The following is a 24,828-nucleotide window of genomic DNA, read 5'->3' on the forward strand; positions in this document are numbered from 1 at the left end:
CTAGCAGCCACAGTCCGTCTAGACCCCGCGGAGCCAGGGCCTGCAGGATGGTCCTGGATCTGGGCGGTGGGAGGGACCTCGCTTCTGGCTCCAGTTCAAGCCCCTCTCTCCAGGTTCCACACCAGATATGCCTTTTCCTCACTTTATTGCCACCACTTGATCTAAGCTGCTGTTCCCACAAAATCTTGACTTGCCTGTGGCCCTTAGGGCCCGTTTCATCTTTCTTCCCTCAAAAACCTTTACAGCCCTAGGTTAAGTGTATTGTTCTCTTACTACTTCTGAGCAAACCTTCTTGCAAGATGGAATCTAACTGGCCACACTCATCTCTTCGCCCCAGGCCGTGTCCCTTGCCCCTGGCAGCATTCAGGGCAGCCACCCAAGGGCAGACCCCCATCTGGGGCTTAGGGCAGAATGGAATCAGGCCGTAGGGCAGAATGGAATCAGGCCGTAGGAAATGGAGCTCTGGCAGCAGCCTGAAGGAGCACAGTTTCTTCCAGAAAGAGCCACGGCCCTGTCCTCAGCCTGCCCAGTGTAACCCTCAGACCAGTCGTCAGGGAGGCACCTGAGAATAACAGAACGTAGCAAGAGGGTTTGTGCTTCAGTTCTCAGCTCTGGAGCTTAAAAACTGTGTGGCTTTGAGCAAGTTCCCGAACCACTCTGAGCTTCGACCTCCCATCTGTAGCTCTTAGTGAACTGCTACTCATGGAAACACACTGTCAGCTAGGAAGATAACACCTATGGAAAGCTTATCATCTCCTCAAGGCCCCTTCTAAGCCTGAAATCTTCTGTGTGTGGGATTCTCGTGTGTCCCCTTCTAAGTTGAGTATCACCTCTCAGAACCCGGCTTTCATCTGTGGGTTCAGATGATGACCGCTTTGCTGTCTGAATCTGCAGAAATATCCCCAGAGAGACCAAGACAGGTACATTTTACACACAGCTGGCCCAAACTACACTGTTCCTCAAGTGTTTTTGTTTTGTTCGGGGAACACAGGGTGTGGGAGCTGGCGCCGCTTCGAGCATTCTGACCTTAACCCACTTTACCCACAACTGAGAAACTAAAGCTGAGCAAGGTTAACTGACTTCCTGAAGATCAGTCAGAACCAGGACAGAACTCACTCAATTCTCTATTACTGCCAAACAAATTACCTCAAAGCTTAGCGACTTCGCACAACAAACACTTGTTTTCCAGTAGTTTCCATCGGTCAGGAATCCAAGAGTGGCGTAGCTTGGTGGCCCTGGTTGCAGTCAAGGTACTAGCCACACCTGTAGTCTCTGAAGGTCCAACAGAGGGTGGGGGCTGGCGTGGCAGACCTGCTTCCAAGACAGCTCTTCCACCTGGCTGCTGAAGTGTCCTCACAACATGGCAGCTGGCCTCCCCACAGCCTGTCATCCCACAGACAGCAAGGAGGAAGCAGCAATGCTTCTTACATCCCATCTGCAGAAGGCACACATCTGCCTCTCTTCCAGCGTATTCCACTCATTAGAACCAAGCCGCTGAATCCCGCCCACGGTCAAGTGGAGGAAACCGAAGGGTGGCATATCAGAGGATCTGTGGACATATTTTTGAAACCCCACACTTTGAATAAATTATTTTCTCTGCAAATGCGTTGCCATGAGAGATCATGTTTTTCCCCCGGTTTATTCGATGAGAGGTTGGTCCTATTCAGAAGTCATTAGTGGGAGGGAAATTAATTTATGAGGATATTTTCTCAGAAGAGTATTAAGAAAACCCCAGGTGCAAACAAGAAAGTAAAACAAGGAGGGAAAGCTTCGGGGAAAAGAGCACCAAGGGGAAAAGATGGAAGCAGGGCGCATTAGATTCTGACTTCTGTGGACACAGTTCTCTCCCAATTCTGAAAACACCGTGTGAACGGAGTGAAGTGTATGGAGTTTGAAGACGCAGAGTCTCTGGGGGCTCCAGTTCCAGTCGCAGAGCCCCACCCATATGTGTAAACACGAAGAAGCTGATGCTGATACTGTAGCGGAGGGACCAGGGAGTATGTAGGGAAGGAGACTTCCGGGGTGGTAGGGTTTGGAAGTCCTTGCAGAACCATTAGATTCCGCTTCCCCTACCACCACCCACACGCCCGACCCCCTCTACCCTGTCCTTGCTCTGTTCTTCTCTTTCACGGTCTTACCACTATCTTTCCAAGGTTCTGCTTGCTTTGCCTGTTTCTCCTGATTACCGCCTGCCTCCCCTACAAGAACGCAGGCTCCAGGAGGGTAGAAGAGTTTTTCTGGCCTACTGCTGAACCCCAGGACCTAATGGAGTACTTGGCACATTGTACTCAACAACTCTTTTTCGAATGAATAACTCAAGTAACTAATCAGCACATAAGGAAATTGAGCTGGCCCATAAAGGAACAGGGAAATATAGCAGACGGGACCTGGAGGGAGGCTGTTGCAGGCAGATGGGACAGCTGACCCAAGGTGCTTGGATGTTCAGGGCCATCTGTGGCTACGACTGTGAGCTGTAGGTTGCTGTGGCAGAAGGAAGGACTGACAAGCAGGTGTGGCAGAGGATGCTTGTAACAAAGTTAAGATTTTATTGTGTACAAAAGGGATCCACTAAAGTATGAAGGCCAGAGTAGATGTCCATGCTGTTTCCTTCTGGTCTGGCTGTATTTAAGAACATACTAGGGGGGTGCCTGGGTTGCTCAGTGGTTTAAACCGCTGCCTTCGGCTCAGGTCATGATCTCGGGGTCCTGGGATCAAGTCCCGCATCGGGCTCTCTGCTCAGCAGGGAGCCTGCTTCCCTCTCTCTCTCTCTCTCTGCCTGCCTCTCCATCTACTGTCGAATAAATAAATAAAATCTTTAAAGAAAAAAAAAAAAAAGAACACACTAGGAAGGACCCTACAGTTCCTATGCTACTGATTTGTCGTACATTGGCTAAAACTGCTGACTCTTTTACCATAGCAAACTATGTTTCATTCATTTTCTCTTTCTGACATAGGAAGGACAAAACTCCCTAACAGTTGGGGGTCTTACATGTTCTCCCTCCTTCACCAGTGAGCCTGAGGTCAATATTCGGCCTTTGGAGATTTGGTGGCATTTGCGGCACTCGTGGCTTTATGCCTCGGGAATGAATCATGAATTTCTGGCTGTAATTTTCCATTTCCCTGATGTAGAGCGTATCTTTATTTTCTCAAACTTAACTTGCTGAGATAAAAAAAAAAAAAAAATCCACATTACAGCTTCTAGCAACAACTGTGTTGAGGTGTGAGCACCCCACATAGAGACATAGGGCTGTTTCTGGAAGTCCAGCGGGTGAGGGACCGCTGCTTCCTGCCCTTTGCTGAAAGAGAAGCAGCCCTGGGACTGAATTCCCAGTGCCTTCTGCCCAGATGCAGGTTATCTGGGGATTGCATTCTATCCTGGCTGTGAATCCACAGGTGAAGGTGCTCAATACATGTTTGGTGAATGAATGAATGAGTGAGTGAGTGAGTAACTGGAGGTCAGGCTTAAAGGAGAAAAATTTCTACCTTTATGTCTGCCTAAGACAACCTAGGCAGTCTCTCACCTTCAGAAACCAAGCTGGGTTGAAGTTGACCAGACCTTCCGGAAGGGGTGGTATGAACCCTGGAAGATGAGTGCAGCTTTGTGTCCGGGCTGAGAGCTGAGCTTCTCTCGTTCAGAACTCCATGTATTACCCGGAGTTGTAGACCCAGGAAAATGGGGAGGAGGGTAAATGGATGTTCAGGGTGGGCTCCCCTGTTGTGGTGCTGAGAGGGGGCTGTGATTTCCCACTTGTATACCAAAGTTTTCAGCTCAAGCATGAGACATCCCCTCCCCCCCCTTTTTTTTGGTCTGAAATACACCAATTATATCCCAAAGTTGGTACTACTAACCATCTCTATAATTAAGAGCTCATTCTTGTCCTTTTTTGCTAAAATGTAGGTTCTAAGAGCCTTTCCACGGGTGCAGTCCCCAGGTTTTCTGTAACTTGCGCAAGTGCCACCCAAATTTCTGTCTTTCTCTAAAGACATCTGCTGTCCACCTACGTGTTGCCACCAGGAGCTTCTAGCCAGGATGGTGTGTGTTCCCGAGGCCATCAGCTTTCTTTAACAAGTCCTCTCTTCACTCCTTCTTAATTCCATCTTGTCACGTGGCCCCTCTCTAGATGCTAGACTCCTAATCACATGCAGAGGGGGCACAAAGAAAGAATGATGAGATTTTAAAGACACCTATATAGGTGTTTCCTCTCTTTTGCTGGAACTGTATGGATGGCTGCTCATGACCCACATTTGACATACTTGATTTATATTTAAAGGAGAATAAGGTTCTCATCTCTCCCTAGTCCATGGAGGGTCTGTGAGCTTGACTTTGCATTCTGCCATAGCTGTTAAATCTTATTCTAGCCCAGAGATTCCAATTGGACCTACAGTTTAATACTCTCCCATAATTTTTAGCCCCAGCTCCCGCAGCTATCAGAGAACACCAAAATTGTATGATTCTGCTGAAACTCCAATGCTCATAGCCGCTGAGCACAGTGGGACAGCAGGACAAGGGGGGTAGAGAAGGGAGTGTCCTATGTTCTAGAGATCTGCTGCATTGTACCTAGAGTCAACAGTGCCATATTGTGCACTGAAACAGTTGTTAAGAGGACAGATCTCATGCTTAGTGTTTTCACTACAGTCAAAAAAAAAATGGGGCACCTGGGTAGCTCATGATTTCGGTTCAGGTCCTGATCTCAGGGTCATGAGATCAAGCCTTGTGGCAGGCTCTGTACTCAGTGCGGAGTCTGCTTGAGATTCTCTCTCCTTCTCTCTCTGCCCCTCCCACCTCTAGCATGGGCTCTGTCTCTCTCTCTAAAATAAATAAATAAATAAATAAATCTTTTTAAATAAAATGCTATGGATAATAGGTTGGAGGAAGATAGTGCCTGGAAGGGAGTATGAGTGAGGCTCACATTCTTTTCCGTGATCCAAGTGCTCATCACGTAGATGTATTCAGTTTGAGAAAATTTGTTGAACGGATGGGTGCACTTCTCTGTATGTACGTTATAAAAAAGTTCAAAAATAAAATGAGTACCTTCCCTCTCTAAAGGAAAGAGACTATGTCATGTACACTTAGTGACTCAGCCAGTCACAACGAATAATAATGAAAGCTGGGGCGTCTGAGTGGCTCAGTCAGTTAAGCATCTGACTTTTGATTTCAGCTAAGGTCGTGATCTCAGGGTCATATGATCGAGCCCCAGTCCAGCATTGCGCTCAGCATGGAGTCTGCGTAAGATTCTCTCCCTCTCCTTCTGTTCTGCTCCCCTCCCCCACTTGCATGCAGGTGCACTCACTCTCTCTCTCTCCAAAAAAAAAAAAAAAAAGAAAAAATGAAAACAGTAAAAAGAACAATAGCCATTAATGGGACAGCACGTGCTTCACATGTGATACAATCTTTAATCAAAACAGCAACTCTCCAAAACTTCAGTGTTTTGGGTGAGGAACTAAAGCACAGGCAGACCTTGTATTTTTAGCATTTCCAAGGCAACATAGCTAGTCAGTGGTGGAACTTGGGTTCAGTCAGGGGTGCTGAGTTCCAAATCCGGACTATAAACCCCCATGTTGCCATGCAGTGAACTCTCAGCCTTACCAGTTGCCCCCTACACCATTGTCATGACTACCAACTGAGACACAGATTCTGAGTTAGAAATATTGGCGTATTTTTGCTAGGGGAAAAAAAACTCAAGAAACTAAAACTTATGAAGAAAAATGCTACGATGTCCCACACACAATAATTTTATCTGGTACCAAACACAGAACTCTGGGATGATCCATTGTTGATACAATGCCATTGAATCGGAGAAAATTGATAAAATGAAGAAGGCAATTTAAACATGAGTATTCAGTCACCAAGCCAAATAGCCAGGAAATATAACGTTTTATAATATATACACCTAGACACGAACCACCCAAAGTGGTGGTTTTCTGACTGAGAGAGTATCTAAACACGTGGGACAGACAAGATTAGTTCCAGGAAGAGGAAAGCCCTCTGTGGAGACCACTGCCAAAGAATGTGTGAGATAGTGGGGAACCCAGAGTTGCACATGACCTTTGACACTGGGTAAGATGGGGTCTGGAGAGCAAAAGGGAATCTTTCCATTGGAATGACACCCATCAACAGAAGTTCAGAGGGAGGGACGGCTGGGTGGCTCGGTTGGTTAAGCGTCTGCCATCAACTCAGGTCATGATCCCAGGATCCTGGAATCCAGTCCCACGTCAGGCTCCTTGCTCAGCAGGGAGTCTCCTTCTCCCCCTGCTCATGCTCTCTCTCTCTCTCTCTGACAAATAAATAAATAAAATATTTTAAAAAAGAAGAAGTCCAGAGGCAGAAATAACCAGGACATATTCAGGGGACCATCAAAACACCAAACAGAGCAAATATATGGGCAAGTAGTTGACCAGGTGGCTGGGGAGGGTTTTGGAGAGTTGTGAATGCCTGAGGAAGCTGGTAGAATTTGTATGTAAATTTGTATGTAAATTCTGAAATAACAGAGGACCTGAGGGTGGAGCATGGGAGAAAGGAGACCATGAGGAGACAGGGAGGCGGCTGATGAGGGCCTGGAATGGCAAGGGAGCTATCCAGAAAATAAGAAGAAGATTTTTAATAACCTGGCAGGACTCAGTGACAAATTAGGTGTAAGGGACAGAGAAAACAATCTCTAACTACTGCTTATCCAGAAGGGTTTCAAAAATGAACTTGGCTAGGGAGATGGTTTACGTGGGTTGACCCACAGAGGAGGAGCAGGGAAGGGGGCAGAGAAGGAGGAGGGCTGATGTACTATGGGATGGAACCGCACCCCGGCCTGAGAACGGGGAAGACGGGACCCTGACCCCAACTAATTTTGTGATCCCATCACTTGCTTTCTCATTTCTAGAACTAGGAATTTCATCGAGGAAACATTTACTGAGCACTTACCCTTCGCCAGGCACTAAGCAGTTGTCCGTCTGTTTCCCACATGGGTGGGCCCATGGTGTTCCCCATCCAGGGCAGGGTCCAGCCTTGGTTCCAGCAACCCAAGGTTGGCCCGTTTCTTTAGTAAATCCTAGCTTTTGCTGCCCTCTAGTGGCCACTGCACACCACTAAAAACTGAGCTCTAGCCCTTCGGTTCCCAGAGAGCTAATCTGAATGGAAAGTTAAGAGGTCCTTAAGATGGATCTGAATCATAGACCATGCGCACGGTCAAGGGAACAGGTAGTAAACAGCGGCCAAAGGGCATATTCTGACAGTTGGTCACCACGCCGGGAGGCGGTGGTAAGAAAGATCCAGTGCCCTGAATCAGACAGGAGACGGGGTGGGGAGGTGGCAGTCAGTCCCGGAGAAAAGGAGCCAAGGGCAGCAGACAGCAGAAAACCCCATTAGGACTCATTCAATAAATGGGGAAGCCTGGACAAGGAGGAAGTGTGGGTCGCAGATAAAGGCCCTTCTTCATGCTGACCGGGCAAGGCGACAATCAAGGATAAGGGCGAGTCTGTAATTCACTGAGGACAAAGGCTTGACAACTTTCAAGGACGACACTAGTCCAGACTCTGGAAACTCCTTCATTCCATGCTCCTCTCTTCCTTGCTGGGCACATGTTCTAGATCATTCATCTGGACAGTGGGCATCTCCTCCAGCTCCCACTACCAGGGTGGTACCCCACAGTGGGGGATGGCCAGGGAGTGGTGAAACTGAACGGGCTGGCATAGGACAGGGCAGATGCTCCGGGATCTCACTAGCTGGTGGGTAAGCAGGGGAGTGAGAAGTTCTCATCAACTCAGCCCCGGGCAGGTGATGAAGCTAATAACGGAAACAGCTCTGAGGAGAGACAGCCATGGCCATATCCAGTGGAGGGATCTGGTGAGTCAGCACTGGGAAAAGCAAATCACTTTCTGAGAGACAACCCCCCCACCCTGCCTCATCCCCTGGCCAGCACCCCACGCTTCCCCTGTTGTCACCCTTGGGGCGTTTGTATGATGTTCCCCAACAGACAGTAACCTTGGCAAGGGCGGGGCCGTCACAACTGTCTGCTTCAGCTGTCTGTATCCTGTGCACAGTTTAGGGCCTGGCTGGCAAGTAAGCAAATAAGTACATGGATGATGGAACTGAGTTATTAAAATTTGGAGTCCTGCCTTTGTGATTTGCTGCTGTGTGACCCTGAGCAAGATAGTTCACCTCTCTGAGCCTTGCTCTCCTCATCTGTAAAATCAGATTATAATGGCAAGTTATAGGATCTGTGAGGATCAGACTGATGTCTGTGAGTTTTGTAAAGGGTCATACAAGTGTGCATTGTTATTTTACTCTGCTTGAAAATGGGAAGTTAACCAGATGTCCACTGGCATTTCTCTGGGCCTGGGCACTCTATGGCTGTTTGCTTTCTGAGTTAAAACATTTAGAATGTGCTTCTTATGAATGTGCATTTGAATTCACTCCCCAGCTACCAGCAGCTAGCTGGCCCCTTTTCTGAGACAAGTTCCCCTCCCGGGCACTCAGCAGCCCACCCTTAAACTTCACCTATGCCCTCTTCCCAATTCTGGTCCTGGCAGATTTGCAGCCTGTGCTCAGATGACATAACAGTCATCAGGCTAACTGGGGTTCTCTGGTCAACCAGGGGGAAGTATGGCCTCTTTCCGGGGGTTATTTTGCCCATTTTCTATATGCGAGTGGAGATCTCAACCTCTACCATTTTGCCTCAGTGTAAACATGTTATGCACCTGGTCTGGCAAATAATTCCAAGAAATCCTGCCTAGCCTGATGTGGTCTGTGGCTTCTCTAGGTGCCCTAGTGTGGGAAAAGAAAGGATATTCATATCCATGGCCCTACATAGGGAAATTGTAGCCTAAATTATACCACAAAACCTTTTAACCCCAGGCTTGGTCATATATGATTGCTTTCCTTTATTTTTTCCAGTCTGCCAGTTTCTCAGAATGTGTCATTAGGGCCTGTTTAGAAATTGATTTTTGTCCCCCAGACACACAATATTGGCGCGGGAAACGTCCTGAGCACGTGCCAAGTTATGATGACTGGGTGAATAAGAGATAACATTTCTTGAGCATGTGAAGCATGTCAGGGTTTACCCGTGTGAACTCACGGAGTCCTGGCAATGATTCTTGTTTGCTCTATTTTATAGATGAGAAAGATGAGCCAAAGAGAGGCTAACTAACTTGCTGGAGGTTATACAGACAGTAACAATGGAGACAGATTCAAACCTAATAGTCTGACCCCAGACCCCACGACCCACAGAATGGAAAGTGGTGACCCACGTCTCAATACCTGGGGTCGGATGACCTTGTACACTTCTTTGAAGTCTTGTCTGGTCTCTGGCGAGATGGCCGGTAGAGCTCAGCTTTTCAGGGTTGCCCAATCGCACAGAGGACAATTTGCGAGAATGCCTGAGGGCAGCCCACAACTTTTTGGCCGTCTGTACCGGCAGAGCGGCTCATTGTACTCCTGGCTTCTCCTAGCCATCTCTCTCAGCCCTCTGCTGCAGGTCGCCGTGTGTTTTCAGCAACTAGTCCCGTGGGCTTTTTCCTCTTTCCCAAACTCTGGTGTGTATTGTAGGACAGCGCCCTCCTGCCCAGGTACCTACAGGCAGGACATCAGGAAAACAGCCTTGGGGAAGCACAAAAGAGCCAGGACCCGTGCCCACCCCTTGTCAGGACCCTTATCTCCAGACGAGGGGTCAAGGCTGCAGAGGTCTCCATTCACTGGCAGGGTGTGCTTCCTCCCGGCCACGTCTGCTGATGGCTTGTGCCCAGACTGGATGGTCTCTGAAGCCCGGACAGGGAGTACAGAGATAAAGAGCAGACAGAATTCGCCATCAGTTTGCATTTCCTCCCTCCCTCGCTGGAGAGCTCTAACCCTCCAAGCAGCATTAAATAAGCTCTTGTTGGATGAACAAATGAATAAACATTAAGTTAAGCCGCATCTGAGGCCCTATAACTTCCACACTGTGTTAATTATGCCCCAAGCAAATCCCATTCCTTCTCTGGGTGAATGGTGCCTGTCCGCTGGGACCCTAGGGGTAGTGCCTGTGAGCACTGTCCTTGTTCCTACCTAGCGCTCTGTGTTTTCTCTCACTTGGACACATTGAAGCGTAAATTTCAGATTTGCAGATGCCACAAAATGAAGAAATCTCTAATCTGATAGATGAATGAGTGAAGAGCACTACGCTTTAGTTAGAAATTTGTAGTTAGCAAAGATAAATAGGAAATTCTCTAGAGTTAAAGCCTTAAGTAGAGAAAGGGAAGAAGCTCACTTGAGAAGACCCTGTGAGTTAGACTAGGGTCTTTATTAGGTTACATGCTCAATAGAAACCAGCCAATAAGAGACTCTCCGACTACACTGATGGATGTATCTAGGCCTGGATGTGAGATCTTGGCTTAGTCTGTGCTGAGCACACTAGGTCTAAAGAATTGGGTTCAGTTCTAGGTGTCCCTGTCAAGAGGGACAGGGACATACTGATGCTCATCCGGAAGAATATGATGAAAACGGCGGAAACTGTGCATTTGAGAGCCATTAGAAGGAATGTGTGGAAAAGAGAAGACTTAAGGAATTATCCATCTAGTCTTCACATATGTAGAACTCCATGGAAGAAAGGAAGATTTCTTCTGTACAACCCTAGAGGGCAACTAAGAACCATGGATGGAAATTACAAAAACAAAGAAAGTGTTCTGAATACCACAGCAGTCTACCAGGAGGGAAGAGTGTCACAACACCAAGAGCCTAGCTGTCGTGAAAAGGGTCCTTCCTTGAGTGGGAGATTAGAGTGAAAGCTCACAAACGTCCTGGGTGTCTGTGATCTGTAATCTTAGCTGCTTCTCCCAGCTTCATGTCCTCTGCAGCTTTGTCAAGCTTTGGATTTGAAAATCCTCTTCCCACACTGACACCAGTCCATGTATCAATACGTTAGGTACAAGTGGGGACCTAGGGCCTTATGACATTAAGTGTGACAGCGATCATTAATTTAGCAAAGTCTAGTGAGAAGTGTTCTGACCCCAGAATTTGAAAACCCAAGTCTGGTCTTGGCTCTGCCACCAACTATCTTGGGGTCCTCAGTTTTTCTACCTGTGAGTTAAGAGCACTGGACAGTCTCTGGTTTAACTCATTTACTTAACCCACTAACACATTCATTCATTCGACAAATGTTTCTTAAGTATCTACCATCTTTCAGACACTATCTTCCTTATGTAAGTCCTTCCTCTTTGGGGAATTCATTTCCCTCTTCTCTCAAATAGGGGGATGGGATTAGATGAACCTCAGAGTCCCTTGCACCTTAGCTAGGCTGTGGATCTGCCTACCAGTAACATCATCTCACTACACGTTTCATAGCCTTGACTAGAACATAGACACATAGGACTAGACTAATGATTTGCTAAATAAAAAGCAATTCTGTGGTTCAGGAACTGCTCAAATCTGTTTACCTATTAACTCATTTTTAAAAAATGAAGGAATTAATTTTAGTTTGTATCCACCAAAGGCATATCACATTAAGAGAGACAAAAAAAAAAAAAAAAAAGAAAGAAAGAAAGAAAGAGAATAAAAGAGAAAAATTGAGAAACCAATATGCTAATCATAATGGTTGCCACTCAGCAAATGCTTCCTAAGGGAAGTTTCTGAGACTTTGAAAGTCTAAAAAAGGCCTTTGGTGTACCTTCATCTTGACTGATACTTTGGACACAGAATTCAAGGTTGGTAATAATTCCCACTCAGAATTTTAAAGGAATTGCTCCATTTTCTTTAACGTTCCAAGGCTGTTGTTGAAAACTGCTGTCATCATGATTCCTGATTTGTGGGATTTTACCTGACTCCCCCCACCCCACCAAAAGCTTTTAGAATGCCCTCTTCATTGCCAATATGTCCTGACACCGTAGTTTAGAGTAGGTCTTTTAAAAATTCATCACAGCAGGCACTTGAAACCTTGTATTGGCTTGGCAGTTTGTGCCCTTCAGTCCTGGGAATTTTTCTTGACTATTTATTCTTTTTCACTCTGTCTGTCTCATACCTGTTGGATCGATTCTTTAATTTTCTTACATTTTTGCTCTTATTTTCCTCTCTCAACTGTTCTCGTCCTACTCTCTGGAAAATTTCTTTGACTCTGTCTTCTGACCCATGCGTGAGATGTTTCCTTTCCACCACAGTTGTAATTTCTGAGCGCTCTTTATCATTCTGAAATGTCCCCGCTGTCTGCAGCAGCTTGTCTGTTTTCATGGGTATGGTGCCCTTCTTACCTCTCTGAGGGTGTTACAGTGTTGCTGACTGTTGTGGTCCTGCCTGCACCTCCTTTCCTGGGAGTGTCTGATCCTTCCTGTTCGTTTAGTTTGGGGCTTTTCTGCAAAGTCTGGGGATCTTTGGCTGGATCATATTCCTATTTATGAGTGAGGCACCAAAAAAGCTGAGTGGATACTCTGTATAACAGAAGGAGTGTGTTTACTGGAAGGTTCCACTCTGCAGTGAAGGAAGGGATCTCCAAATGTCAGAATTCGAGTATCTGTACGTCTTTTTGGTTTCTCCAATGAAAGATCTTCAAGTCTGCATCAAATGTTTCTATTTGGCGGCCAGTATCCTGGGAGACAAGATCAAGGATGGTGGCTTCATCTCCCTCTTCTGTATGTGGACCTTCAGTGAATGTCAGTTTTTCAGGAAAAGGTACATCCTGTAGAAGAGGGAGTGGGGGGTGTACTTCCTTTACAACCCCTCTTCCCTTTTCAGCCCCACCTGAACTCCAACTTTTAGTGCAGTCTTGTGGCTTCCACTTCTTGGGCCTTTCCAAAGATCGTGCAGGGCTAATGGTAGGAACTTGCATCTCACCTCCATTCTCCCGGGTCAGAACCCACTCTTGCCGGGACTTCCTGTTATTTAAAAAAAAAAAATGTTGACTTCTCTTGTCTACTCTTACCTCTCGATCTCTTTATTCTTGGTGGTTTATATCTTTCCCCCTGCTTGTGTCATTTTTATCACACTTGGGAATTAATGAAGATACAGCCAAGTGATCAGAGGGGGAGAGAGCTTCTCAAAAAGGGGTTCTGAACAAATAAACTTTGGGGTCGGGAACACACTGACAAGAGGTGGTGGCCAACCAGTGCAAGGAGACCTTGGCTGTGGTGGCTACCCTTCACAGCCTTGGACAAGATAACAGCTTGCGGGCTACCCGCACTCAGGCACTCAGTGAGTATTTGCTCATCACCTACTCTGGGCCAGGTGTCACTCTAGACCCGGGAGATGGGACCATGAGCAAGACAAAGAAGTCTTCTGCTCTCCTGGACCTTACATTTTCTATTTATTTATTTATTTTTATTTATTTACTTGTCAGAGAGAAAGAGAGCACACTTAAGCAGGCAGAGAGGCAGGCAGAGGCAGTGAGAGAAGCAGGCTCTCTGCCAAGCAAGAGCCCGATGCGGGACTTGATCCCAGGACCCTGGGATCATGACCTGAGCCAAAGGCAGCGATTTAACCAACTGAGCCACTCAGACGCTACTGGACCTTACATTCTGACGCATGATACGGCAACAAATAAGCAAACAACCCACTAATGAGGTTAGTGGCGAGCACTCAAAAAAATTAACCAGAGTTGTGTGTTAATGAGTGAATACAGGAGGTACTTCCCCCGTAGAATATTAACACTGGAAGGGCCCCTGAAATCCAGTTTCCTCATCTTAAGAATGAGGAAGTTCAGGTACAGAGAGGGGCAGGGATTTTCCCAGTGCCACACACAGGTAAAACCCACACCCGCACCGGGGCCTCCCAATTCCCGCTCCTGCATTCTTCCCGCTATTAATTTCTACACAATTCTTGAGACCTCTACTTGACAGCAGACCACACTCTGTGCCTCTCTGGGGCTCCACCTTCTTTCTTAGCCCCTCGGGAACCAGCTAAACCCATAAGCTCCGTCAGTTGCAGTCAGAGCAGCCCCTGCTCCAGTGAACAGAAATGAAACCACTCTTCAGCTTTAGACTGGTAACTGAACTTGGCAGCAACACAGGCTACCAACCAGCCGACTGAGGGCGTCCCAGGGCTCCATAGCGAGTGTCCCTCGCTGCCCAGACATTGCTTTATACCTGTTTCAAATCTCAGTCGGTGTAGAAACAGAAGACTAAATTCACATAAAGAGACCTCCTTTCGAAGAGCTCACCTGGATTTCACAGGAGTGCGAGAACAGAGGTTTCTAGAGATGGATTTTAAAGCCTCTACACGGAAACATCATCAGCAACTCAGGGCTTTCCTGAGGCTCACACAGGGGTCCTGGAGCAGAACTAGGAACTATCCCTCTGCCCACTGCCCCTTTTTCCCCTTCAAAGTATTATGCTTCCTTGGAATATTGCATTCCACTCCCCCCATTCCATTGCTGATCATACAAGTTCTTATTGTTACTTTACTTATAAAATAACTCTTAGGTCAGGCAATAGGAAAAATTAGAAGGGCACCTGGGTGGCTCAGTGGGTTAAGCCTCTGCCTTCAGCTCAGGTCATGATCTCAGGGTCCTGTGATCAAGCCCTGTGATTGATCACAGGATCAATCCCTGATTGATCACTCCCCCGCAGGGAGCCTGCTTCCTCCTCTCTCTTTCTGCCTCTCTGCCTACTTGTGATCTCTGTCTGTCAAAAGAAAAAAAAATTCTTTAAAGAAAAATAATAAAAATTAGAAAAGGGGGGTGAAATCACCCAGTTTTCCACCCAGTAAAGCCAGTCTTAACATTTTAGTGAATTTCCTTCCTGTTAATTTCTGAACAGAGTTGTTGTTAGTGATGTTCTTCACCTAGTTATAGTTGCAACTTGTAGCTGCTATAGTGCTTTATGAATCTCTAATGACTGCCAGTATATATCATAATCACTTAATCATTCCCCTCCTGTTAGATTTTTGTATTTTAGTTTTAGGGTGGTTTTTTTTTTCAATGTTATAGTTGTTTTCTCATTTAAAAGAATGCTGTGGTGAACATAGTCATGCTTAAAGCTACATGAGAACAATTGCATGTCACCTATATGCTGCTTCTCATCTTTTTGCAATTGACACATTTCATGGTGAGAACGTTATCTAATGAAATGCATCTCTGACGGTGGGATTGGAGGCATTGGCAGCAGGTGCGGGAGCCATTGTGGGAGAGAAGGACTGCTTAGAATAGGAGTTGGCAGATCCTCTCAGTGCTGTAAAACCGCACCAAATAGATATGCTCCAAATTTATGCTTTTCTTTTCCTTTTTTTTTTTGTTTTTTTTAGATTTTTTAATTTATTATTTGACAGAGAGATCACAAGTAGGCAGAGAGGCAGACAGAGAGAGCGGGGGAAACAGGCTCCCTGCTGAGCAGAAAGCCCCATGTGGGGCTCCATCCCAGAACCCTGAGACCATGACCCGACCCAAAGGTAGAGGCTTAACCCACTGAGCCACCCAGGCGCCCCCAAATTCATGCTTTTCTAAGGCCAACTCTGGCCTGCCTCCCACGTTGCCTTTCACAGGCAGGCGTTAATGCAGAGAACTCCGGGTGCCTCGAGCCCTGGCTGAGCACGGGGAAGGCGGGGGTGGCCTGGGGCAGGGGAGGAATTAGAATGAATCAGAGAGCAGGCAGCCAGGGGAGGGGGTGGAAGTCAGACTTATCTGATGGGTGAAGCACTGGGTCAGCAGGCTTGGCGGCAGCTGTTGTGGGCATCTGTCAGGCTCTTGGGCAGGGGTGTTCCTCAGACGGACGGTGCATGGAAAGCAATGCAGACTCTTAAAGGCATCTGAGTCACCTTCCCTAGAATCCTTCAGGCCACTTCTTCTCATTGGCCTGGGTTATTAGGGCAAGACTCCATTAAGATTATAAAAAGAGAAAAGGATTTGATTTACTTTCATAATAATTTACCTGCCTATTTACATCTGGTACAGTCTATTTCTAGACATTTGATTCCTTTTTACCATTTCTTCTCTACTTGTAACTTTCCCCTCAAATTTAAATGATAATAGTTAATTAATACCTCTAGAATTTATTTATAAACAAGCATTTAGAGAGCTTAGTCTGTTGATGGCACTGTCCTGACTGGTTTCAAAATATTATCTAAGGGTGTCTGGGTGGCTCAGTGAGTTGAACATCTGACTCTTAATTTCGGCTCAGGTTGTGATCTCAGCGCCCTGAGATGGGGCCCCTTGTTGGGCTCCACACTCTGTGGGGAGTCTGCTTGAGATTCTTTCCCTCTCCCTCTCCCTCTGACCCTTCCCTAGCTCGCTCACACTTGCTTACTCTCTTTCTCTAAAAAAATAAAATCTATAAAAAAAAAATTCTCTCATTGGGGTGCCTGGCTGGCTGGGTTGTGAGTTCAAACTCCATGTTGGGCATGGAGCCAACTTTAAAAAAAAATTATCCCATTTAATCTTCATAGCAAGCTGTGAAGCAGATACTGTTATACCCCATGCCACAGATGAGGGAACTGAGACCAAGATGTTAAGCACCTTGCTCCTGGTCACACCACCACTAAGGAACTCCAGAGTCCATAGCCCTCAGGAGAATCTGGTGGAGACCGAGGGGCAGGCAGAGGCTTGGGGGGCTGAAATGACAATAGTAGAATGCTGGGTGGTTCGTGTTCTACCTCTCTGAATATTCCTAAAAACCCCACAGAGAATAATCAGATCTTTTTCCATAACATGAGGAAGTTCTTAGGGGTAATCTAGCTCCTGCTATTTATACACCAAGGAGATCAGGAAATGTCCAAATAGTAATCAAGCAAAAGTGGACCTGAATGGAAGCAATAGTTTCTGGTGAGTATGAGTAAGAATGAGGATTTTTATGAAGTCTTCTCTGTATGTGTAATGGTACCCGTTGGAGAGAGGGCCACCTGGGGGCACCTGGCAGGGAAGTGGAGGAGGACACAGATTCCACCCAGGGACTGGGCACATAGGAACAGGTTTCACAGGAAATGGTCAGGACCCAGGAGGGGAGAGAGGCTGGAAAAGTCAGGGGAAGAGATGATGAGGACTCAGCAGCAGGGGCTGGGGTGGGCCATGCAGAAGTCTAAGTAGTGATTACTGTCAGAAAGGTGTAGGAGGCCCTAGGCAAGGTCCTAGGGAGCTAGGCAAAGTAAACACCTGAGAAGCACCCAGGAAGGGGCCAAGTCAGAGACTGGGCAGGGGGTTGGGGGTACACAGTGAAGGGAATAAGGGGAGAGAAGATTATAGAAACTGGGGTGTAGAGTCCGAGAAGACTCAGAAGCACCTGACTTCATGCTGAGAGTCTGTGCTACGAACTCAAGGTTCCCAGCATTTCCCTCCTGAGAGTAAGTTTGGTCTTAGAATCTAGAGTGGTCGAATTGGTAGATTTGAAGTTAAGCATCCATAGCCAATAGTCTGAAAATAACCAGTACGAATATGATCAGCCTTGGTGTTCTGAGCAGTGTGTGATAGCCCTTCCCAACACCTGTCGAATTACCTGGGACGTCTGCGATGGGGAGAGGTGGGGCCCCCTCCCTCCACACCCTCTGGTCTTAGCCTGTCAAAAGGAATATGGTTGACTGGGGCAACATTTTAAAGATTTGCAGGGGACATTGAAATAGTTCTTAAAGGCTGTGGGCAAGAGAAGAATGAGGTGAAAACAAAGATGTTGTTTGCAACATTGTCTGAGATCAGCTGGGAGAGAGAAATAGGGGAGAGAAATGGGGACCTTCTGAAAGTGCCACTGTAACAAAGGGCAGCATGGAATAGGGGAAGGGACAGGGAGAGTGGGGAGACATGGTCACTGGTCCTTTACCAGATGGGAAGAGAAAGTAATGACCCCGGGGCTCTGCCAGACAGACCTGCTGACCTGCCGTAGAACTGCTGGAAAAGAAAACTGCACTTGTACTTTTCTAAGAAACTGATCACAGAGGTCTGGTGACCTGCTGGGCTGTTTGCATCTGGGACCTCAGGCTCCCTTTGCTTTGCTGCAACAGTCTGCAAAGGGACCACTTCCATCCCTGAAAGGGCTGCAAGTTGCATCTCGGGCCCTGTGCACACTTGACCTTGGGAGAGAATCCTGAGGTTGGCACAGAGGAGTGACTCCATGAACCATAGAAGCTCGGTGATAGAAATTCTCAGAGTAAGCAGGAAATTTTGTGGTCATCTAGTCCAACATCCTACAAATGGAATTTGCAAATACTGCAAATTTCCATCAGTGGAAAGTGGAATCAACTTAGCGGGATGCCAGCAGCAACTGAGGGGGGAAGAAAGTGAAATAGAGTATCAATGAAATTAACTCAGTGAAACTTGTGTTTCCTGATGTAGCTGTTGCTATGTAGTCTTCTGGTCAAGATAGAAACTGCAGTCCAGAAAGTGTAAGCAACTTGGTACATGCCAAGCCAGCCCTGAGAAGACCAATCGCACAGGCCAGTGATGCCTTCTCTCCACCTGCCTCCCACCCCTCCAACCACAAACATACCTAAAACTTACACATAATTTGCTCTGGTATGTGGTGTAAAGAACATGGGATTTGTGGTCTAGGGCTGGGTTCAAGTCCAGCTGGGTGACCATGGGAAACCGTCCAGCTGGTGTTTCTCAGGCAGCATCTCAGGGACCCCCTTCCAGATCATGAGCTGGGGGAGTCTTGTGAATTCGGCTTTCCTGGGTCTCCTGAATCATAACTTGCGATTGGGGACTAGGGCAAGTGAGGGACCAGCCAAACCATCTGCATGTTTAATAAACTCCTTAGACACCTTTTATGCATGCTCGTTATGCCAACCAATGGTCTTGACATTTCTGAGCTTAAAGTTCTGGTGGGTGAGGTGGAGATGGTGACAGCACCTGGTCGTAGCGAGGACCAAGTGGAGAGTTAATGTGAAGGTACTGAGGTATCACCATCCTACAACATCCTTCTCAAAATGATGCTTTGGGGAAGAGAGCACCAGAAGGGGACGGGGTGGGGTGGGGGAGAATCTGTGCATTTGATGGCACCAAGAAAGTTAAAGGGGGAAATGAGCCAACAGGCGTGTTTTCTACTTCTGTCTCTTTCCCTCTTCCAACTTCTGTCCTACAAATTTCTCTTCCCGCTCCAGTCTCCGTGGCAGCACCATGCCCACCCACGGACATGTGTTTCAAGCGGGCTCCCTGCCCAGTGATTGATTGATGGCGATACATAGGGCAGCTGTCTGTCTGATGCATGCTTGAGCCTTCTCAAGCCCACTGTGACGTTCAAGTTCCTTTAATAGGAAATTCTCTCAGTCCTGAGTGCAGAACGCTGGGGCCTGGCAGGACTGTTGATTCAGCACATACTGGGTGCTCGCTGTGTTTTACATTCAGTGGAAGCCTCCCAGGATACGCCATGTATTTGGACTAGTGCATGAGTAGGGCTGCTGGTGCAGACGACGCGGGCCCTGGAGATGCATTAGAGATGCAGGGGCAGCTGCTCTTTCAAGGGAGAGGCTTTGTGCTTGGGTCTGTGAGACAAACCAATAACTCGGTGGTTCCTCCTGGTGAGAAGTGAAGGTCTTGGTGTTCAGCTAGAAGAGGTGGTTCTTATCCTGGGGTCTCTCCCACCAGTTTTGTTGGTTCTGCCCCAGAACCAGTCCAGTGGGGAAGGGCCAGGCCCAGGGGGAGGGCGTGACGGGGCACTGAGGATGGTTCCTTTTTTTTTTTTTTTTAAAGATTTTATTTATTTACTTGACAGAGATCACAAGTAGGCAGAGAGGCAGTCAGAAAGAGAGAGAGAGGGAAGCAGGCTCCCTGCTAAGCAGAGAGCCCGATGCGGGGCTCGATCCCAGGACCCTGGGATCACGACCTGAGCCGAAGGCAGAGCTTTAACCCACTGAGCCACCCAGGTGCCCCCTGAGGATGGTTCCTAAGTACGACGTGACCCCTCTTCTTCCCTTGCCGTTCTTTGCCCTGATCCCCAGTGACTGGGCGAAGGGAAGCCAATTCTATTCTTCTTCCGTTCTGCTTCTCCTTTGACTCGATGCCTCCTTCTTTTTTGTGTCACTGGCAGCCTCTGTTTTCGGCGGATGGGTCCAGCTAGGGATGGGGACAGGGAAGGTTGCAAAGGTTAGGTGGAAGGAGGTCGTCTCTTCCGTTATTCCCAAACTTCAACTAGAAGCATGTAAAAATGAGTGAGTTAGAAATGGTGCCCAGGCAGAGTCGGAGGGAGGTCACAGGGGCGGGGATGGGGTAAAGAAGTGAAGAGACTTACTGGAGAAGGGGGTGAGGGCACAGTTAGCTGGAAGCTTAGCAAAGGAAAATGAGAATAACTCCAGGCAAACAAGAAGGATTTAGAATCAGGCTCGGTCCTGGGCAAGCTCCAGACTGTGGCCCAAGCTAGAGCGGCAGGATGATTGAATGGTGGCATTGTGTCAATTACCTTATTTTCTTGTTTTCTTTCCTGTTCCCACTCCCTTTTCCATCTTCTGCCTTCTTTCCACTCTGGATCCCATCTTTCCCCCTTTGTCTTCCTCTCCTCCTCTTCTTCTCTGCACGCATCCTTTCTCCCTTCCCTTCTGGCCCACCGTCCCCTGTCCCCCATTTCACTCCACGCCCTACCCCAAGCTCTCTGGCGGATGTGAGTTGACCGTGGTCCTCCAGGACTTCAATGCGGGCCACAGCAGCGAGCTGACCATCCAGGTGGGGCAGACGGTGGAACTGCTGGAGCGGCCCAGCGAGCGACCAGGCTGGTGTCTGGTCCGCACCACGGAACGGAGCCCCCCCCAGGAGGGCCTGGTTCCCAGCAGCGCCCTGTGCATCTCCCACTCCCGAAGCAGCGTGGAGATGGACTGCTTCTTCCCCTTGGTGAAAGGTAGGGGGAACTGAGGGGGCGGGCACGTGCAGAGGGTCGCTGGGGTGCTGGCCCACCCTAGCCCCAGAACGTCACAGAACTAACCTGTCTCGTGAACCCATTAGGCCTTGTGAGGTTCCGCTGGGATCTGCTTGTGAAGGGAATGGGTTGGGAATGTGAAGAGAAAGAGCTACCGAGCGGCCATGGGACTTGGGAAAAGTCATGTAACCTTTGTGAGCCCATCTTGAAATGAAAGCTGAATTGGATGGCCTCTAAGACCTCTTCCAGCTCTCCCATGACGTTCAGAAAAGTCTTCTTGTACCTGTGGCCAGCACCTAGCCTTCTCCCTTCTGCACTGACCCACACTCCTGCTCCAGAGCTATGCTGGGCTCCCCAACGGGTTTGACGCTCCCCTCAGCCCTGCCACGGTTCAAGACATTTACTTACGGAGCTCTAATGGATAAGTTCTTTGAGCCCTGGCTTCTGTTTTATATAAGCTCTGTTATTTATTTTCTATAAACTCCCTGTTTGTTTGTCCACTTTCCCCTCACACCAAGGAGACTGAACTACTTAGAACAGTGATTCTCCAAGGTGAAGGGTGTCTCTGGATTGGCAGCATCAGCATGCCTCGGGAACCTTTAGAAACACGAATTCTCAGACTCTACTCTGGACCTACTGGGTCAGGAACGCCTGGAGGTCGGGGGATAGTGGTCTGTGTTCTAACAAGCCCTCCAGGGACTCTGAGGCTCACTCTAGTATGAGAACCACTAACTTCAAAAGACAAGGCTGCCAGGAGTTTTGAAGGCTTTCACCGAGTCATTATGTTGAGTAAGCTGAGGCCCAGAGAGCGACACCAAGTTCTCCTGGGTCTGAGCTTATTTTCTTAACTGGCCAGATGATCTACATCAGGGGAGCCTTCCGTGCAGACCCATGCTGGGTATTTATGACATGGAAAGAGGATAGGGTCCTGTTGGGAGGCAAGGACACCAGGGTCACCATGGAGACCCACTACAGTACTGAGAGGGCTAACTACACTTCTGAAAATAGTCCTGCTTCTCGAATTCCATCTGGTCGGCCTCCACAGCCTGACTTCCTCCTTTCATCCACCAGATGGCGGTAGCAGGTTGCATTATTCATGCTGCCTGACTCCAAGAGTGGCCCTGGCGTTTTTTCCCACCAGGAGAAAATTGGGAACTAAAACCTGATACATACATACATACATACATACATACACACACACACACACACACACACACACACGTCCCTCTCCCCCAGTTCAGCCATCACCTACTTCCCCCTTTTCTCTGAAGACCAAGGAGGGACGGGGTCAGGAAATTGCATGGAGTCTGAATTGTGGGTACGGCCCCTGAGTCCTTTTGAGGTCGCCACTGGAGAAACTCACGGTATCAGGGAAGAGATGTTCCGTGAAACTCAGGAATGTGGCTGTGTTGGAAGTCTGACTGAGGGGAAACTGGGGCACAACCGGGCAAGAATTGTGAGGGTCGGGGGTGATGTGAAGTACACACAGCACTTGGAATAGTGCCCGGCCCCGCATGCTATAGGTGGTCTAGTTGTTACATTGTTTGTCCTTAGTCTGTCAGCAAAATAGCTACAAACTCCCCCACATCCCTTCTAGAGACCCCCATCTTTGGAGACAAAACCAAGAACAGCACGTCCTGTACGGGGCCGGTGTGGGGGTAGGTCTGCAGGTGTGGGTGGTTCCATCAGGAATGGCTCTACTTCCAGAGAAGAGCTGGGACTTCCAGACGTAGGCCTGGCCTCCCCAGCCTGTGGACCCTGGATCCCCTCCTGGCCGCCCACGAGGTGGGTCCCTACTACTTGCGGGACGTGGCAGGAGTAAACCCACAGTGCAGAAGCAGAGAGCTGTCAGATGGGGTCTGTGATCCAGGGTGAGACCTCTAGTGGGGATGGTGGAGAGGTAAGGGACAAGGGACACTAGGGAGGAGGGATGGAAAAGAGTGGACAAGAGATAGGGAGGGAGGCAGGCATGGAACTTTCCAGCTCTCCACCAGCCTGCCTGTTTCTTAAAGGCAGTCCCCTACCAGTGCCTACCACCCATTTCCTTGGCTCTATTTGTTTGCAGGCTGTTTCCCCTCTCTCCAAGCATAGGCCACTGAGGGGGGGACTTCAGAGGGCAGCCTGTGAGCTCCCACCACCCACTCCCCCATGTGGGCTCAGTACACCCGGGGGTCCAAGTTCTGGCAGTTGCGGCACCATGGAGTAGCCCTTAGGACCCTAACAAGGACTCTTCTGAAAGTCTGTGCCCTCGTGCACCACCACCACACCCCCCAGCTTTGAAAGTGCCTCCTTCTGCAGGGCCTGCCAGAAGTACTGGCCTCTTAGCAGAAACCCCTTCTCCCATCTCACCCAGCTGCCTGCCGGCCACCTGGCCTTTCCTCCTCCCAGCTGATCTGTCTCCGGCAGGCTCTCCTCCTCTCAAGGCACAGCTGGACTGAGAATAAAACATTCTTCTGGGGTTGTGGCCTCATCCCAGGTCACTACAGGTCAGAATCTGTTCCTTTTTACGTTCTTAGAAGGGAACTAGTCCTCTTCACCTTTGCAGAGAGCATCAGGTCAGTGTGCCTGTGGGCTGTGAGAGGGCAGTATCTGTAGGATGTGCCAAGCGCCACATGAGTGCTCAGGCCAGGACCATCGCCCCCAGAAATGGAGACAGAAGAACCTCAGAATGTTAACACTGAGGAGGGCACGTGGGAGAACGACTAGACCATGGCTCTAACCCTAGCTTTGTAAAATCACTGGAAACTTTACCAAACGACATCCAGTCCCCACTAAAACTGCTGCATTCAGAATTTCTGAAGTGGAACCTGAGGGTCAGTGTTTTTCAAATGCTCCTTAGGTGAATCCAAGGTCCAGCCAGGGCTGAGAAGCAGGGCACTACCCAGTTTCCTTTCTTCTAAGGGCACCCCTGGGCACAGGAAAGTGAGCTGGCTTTTCAGAAGCCACAGAGAAAGTTGACGGCAAAGTTGCGGTAGAACCAAGGCTCCCGCCTCCCTGCCCAGACCTTTCCACCGCGCACTCTGCCCATCGGACTTCCGGAAGTCGAGGCTTCTCTTTTGTCTGTCATTCCTGCGCCTTCTCAGGAGACAATGGTTGGTTGTTTCCTTCTGATACATCGGTGGCAGGGCTGATGATAGCACTGTGTGACCAAGTGAGGGGGGGCTGTCTTTCCTATGACTTTGTTGCCATCCTCCCTGGGCTTGGACGCGGGAGGCAGGGCGGGGGGGGGGGGGGCTCTCTCGTTGTTCCTCTTCCTCTTCCTAATCTATCCCCTCTCACTTTTCAGCAGTGAGTGGGGGAGGGCAGCGCCTCCTGCAGGGCAGAGACTTTTGAGCAGTGGTTTCAACTCCGGATACATCTGAGAACTACTGGAAGGAGACTTTTTCGAAGTATTCTAATGCCTTACATGCCCACTACAGACCAGTTAATACAGAACCACCCAGGTCCTGGGCGTCAGTATTTCCAGGGTTTCTTGGTAATTTTGACGTTTCACGAGTGTTGAGAGTCCCTGATTTAGGGGGTCAGCTGCCTTTACTAGGAGACAGTAAAGATGAATTGGAAGGGATTAATATGCAAGTTATATAAAGAACCCCTACAACACACACACAAAAATTTTTTTTTATTTAAAAATGGGTGGCTCAGTTGGTTAAGCATCTACCTTCGGCTCAGGTCATGATCCTAGGGTCCTGGGGTTGAGTCCCACATCAGGCTCCTTGCTCAGCAGAGAGCCTGTTTCTCCCTCTCCCTCTGCCTGCTGCTCCCCCTGCTTGTGCTCTCACTCTTTCTCTCTGTGTCAAATAAATAAAGAAAATATTTTTTAAAAAATAAAATAAATAAAAATGAATAAAAATGGGCAAAGGAGACATTATATTAAGTGAAATAAACCACAGTCACCAAAGAACCAATACCATATGGTTCCACTTACATGAGGTACCTAGAATTGTCAAATTCGTAGAAACAAAGTGGAATGATTGTTATGAGCAGCTGGAAGGAGAAGAGGAATGGGAGTTAGTGTTTCATGGGTACAGAGTTTCAGTTTTGCAACTTGAAAAAAGTTCTGGAGATGGATGATGATGGTGGTCACACAATGGGCATGTTGTGACTCAAAGCCACTGAACC

At 48.2% G+C, this 24,828-nt stretch overlaps 1 protein-coding gene across 19 annotated transcripts in view; it reads left to right on the forward strand.

Moving 5' to 3' along the window:
• The window catches only part of KALRN (kalirin RhoGEF kinase), a 661,891-nt gene that overhangs the window by 500,499 nt on the left and 136,564 nt on the right, over nt 1–24,828 (forward strand). For all 19 annotated transcript variants that reach the window (XM_059162890.1, XM_059162900.1, XM_059162892.1 and 16 more), the window contains exon 34: nt 20,445–20,691. In XM_059162890.1, the coding sequence (XP_059018873.1) occupies nt 20,445–20,691 (247 nt within the window). The remainder of the gene's footprint in view (nt 1–20,444; nt 20,692–24,828) is intronic.

This window comes from Mustela lutreola, chromosome 2 (assembly GCF_030435805.1).
Source record: "Mustela lutreola isolate mMusLut2 chromosome 2, mMusLut2.pri, whole genome shotgun sequence".
In the NCBI taxonomy this organism is placed as follows: Eukaryota; Metazoa; Chordata; class Mammalia; order Carnivora; family Mustelidae; genus Mustela; species Mustela lutreola.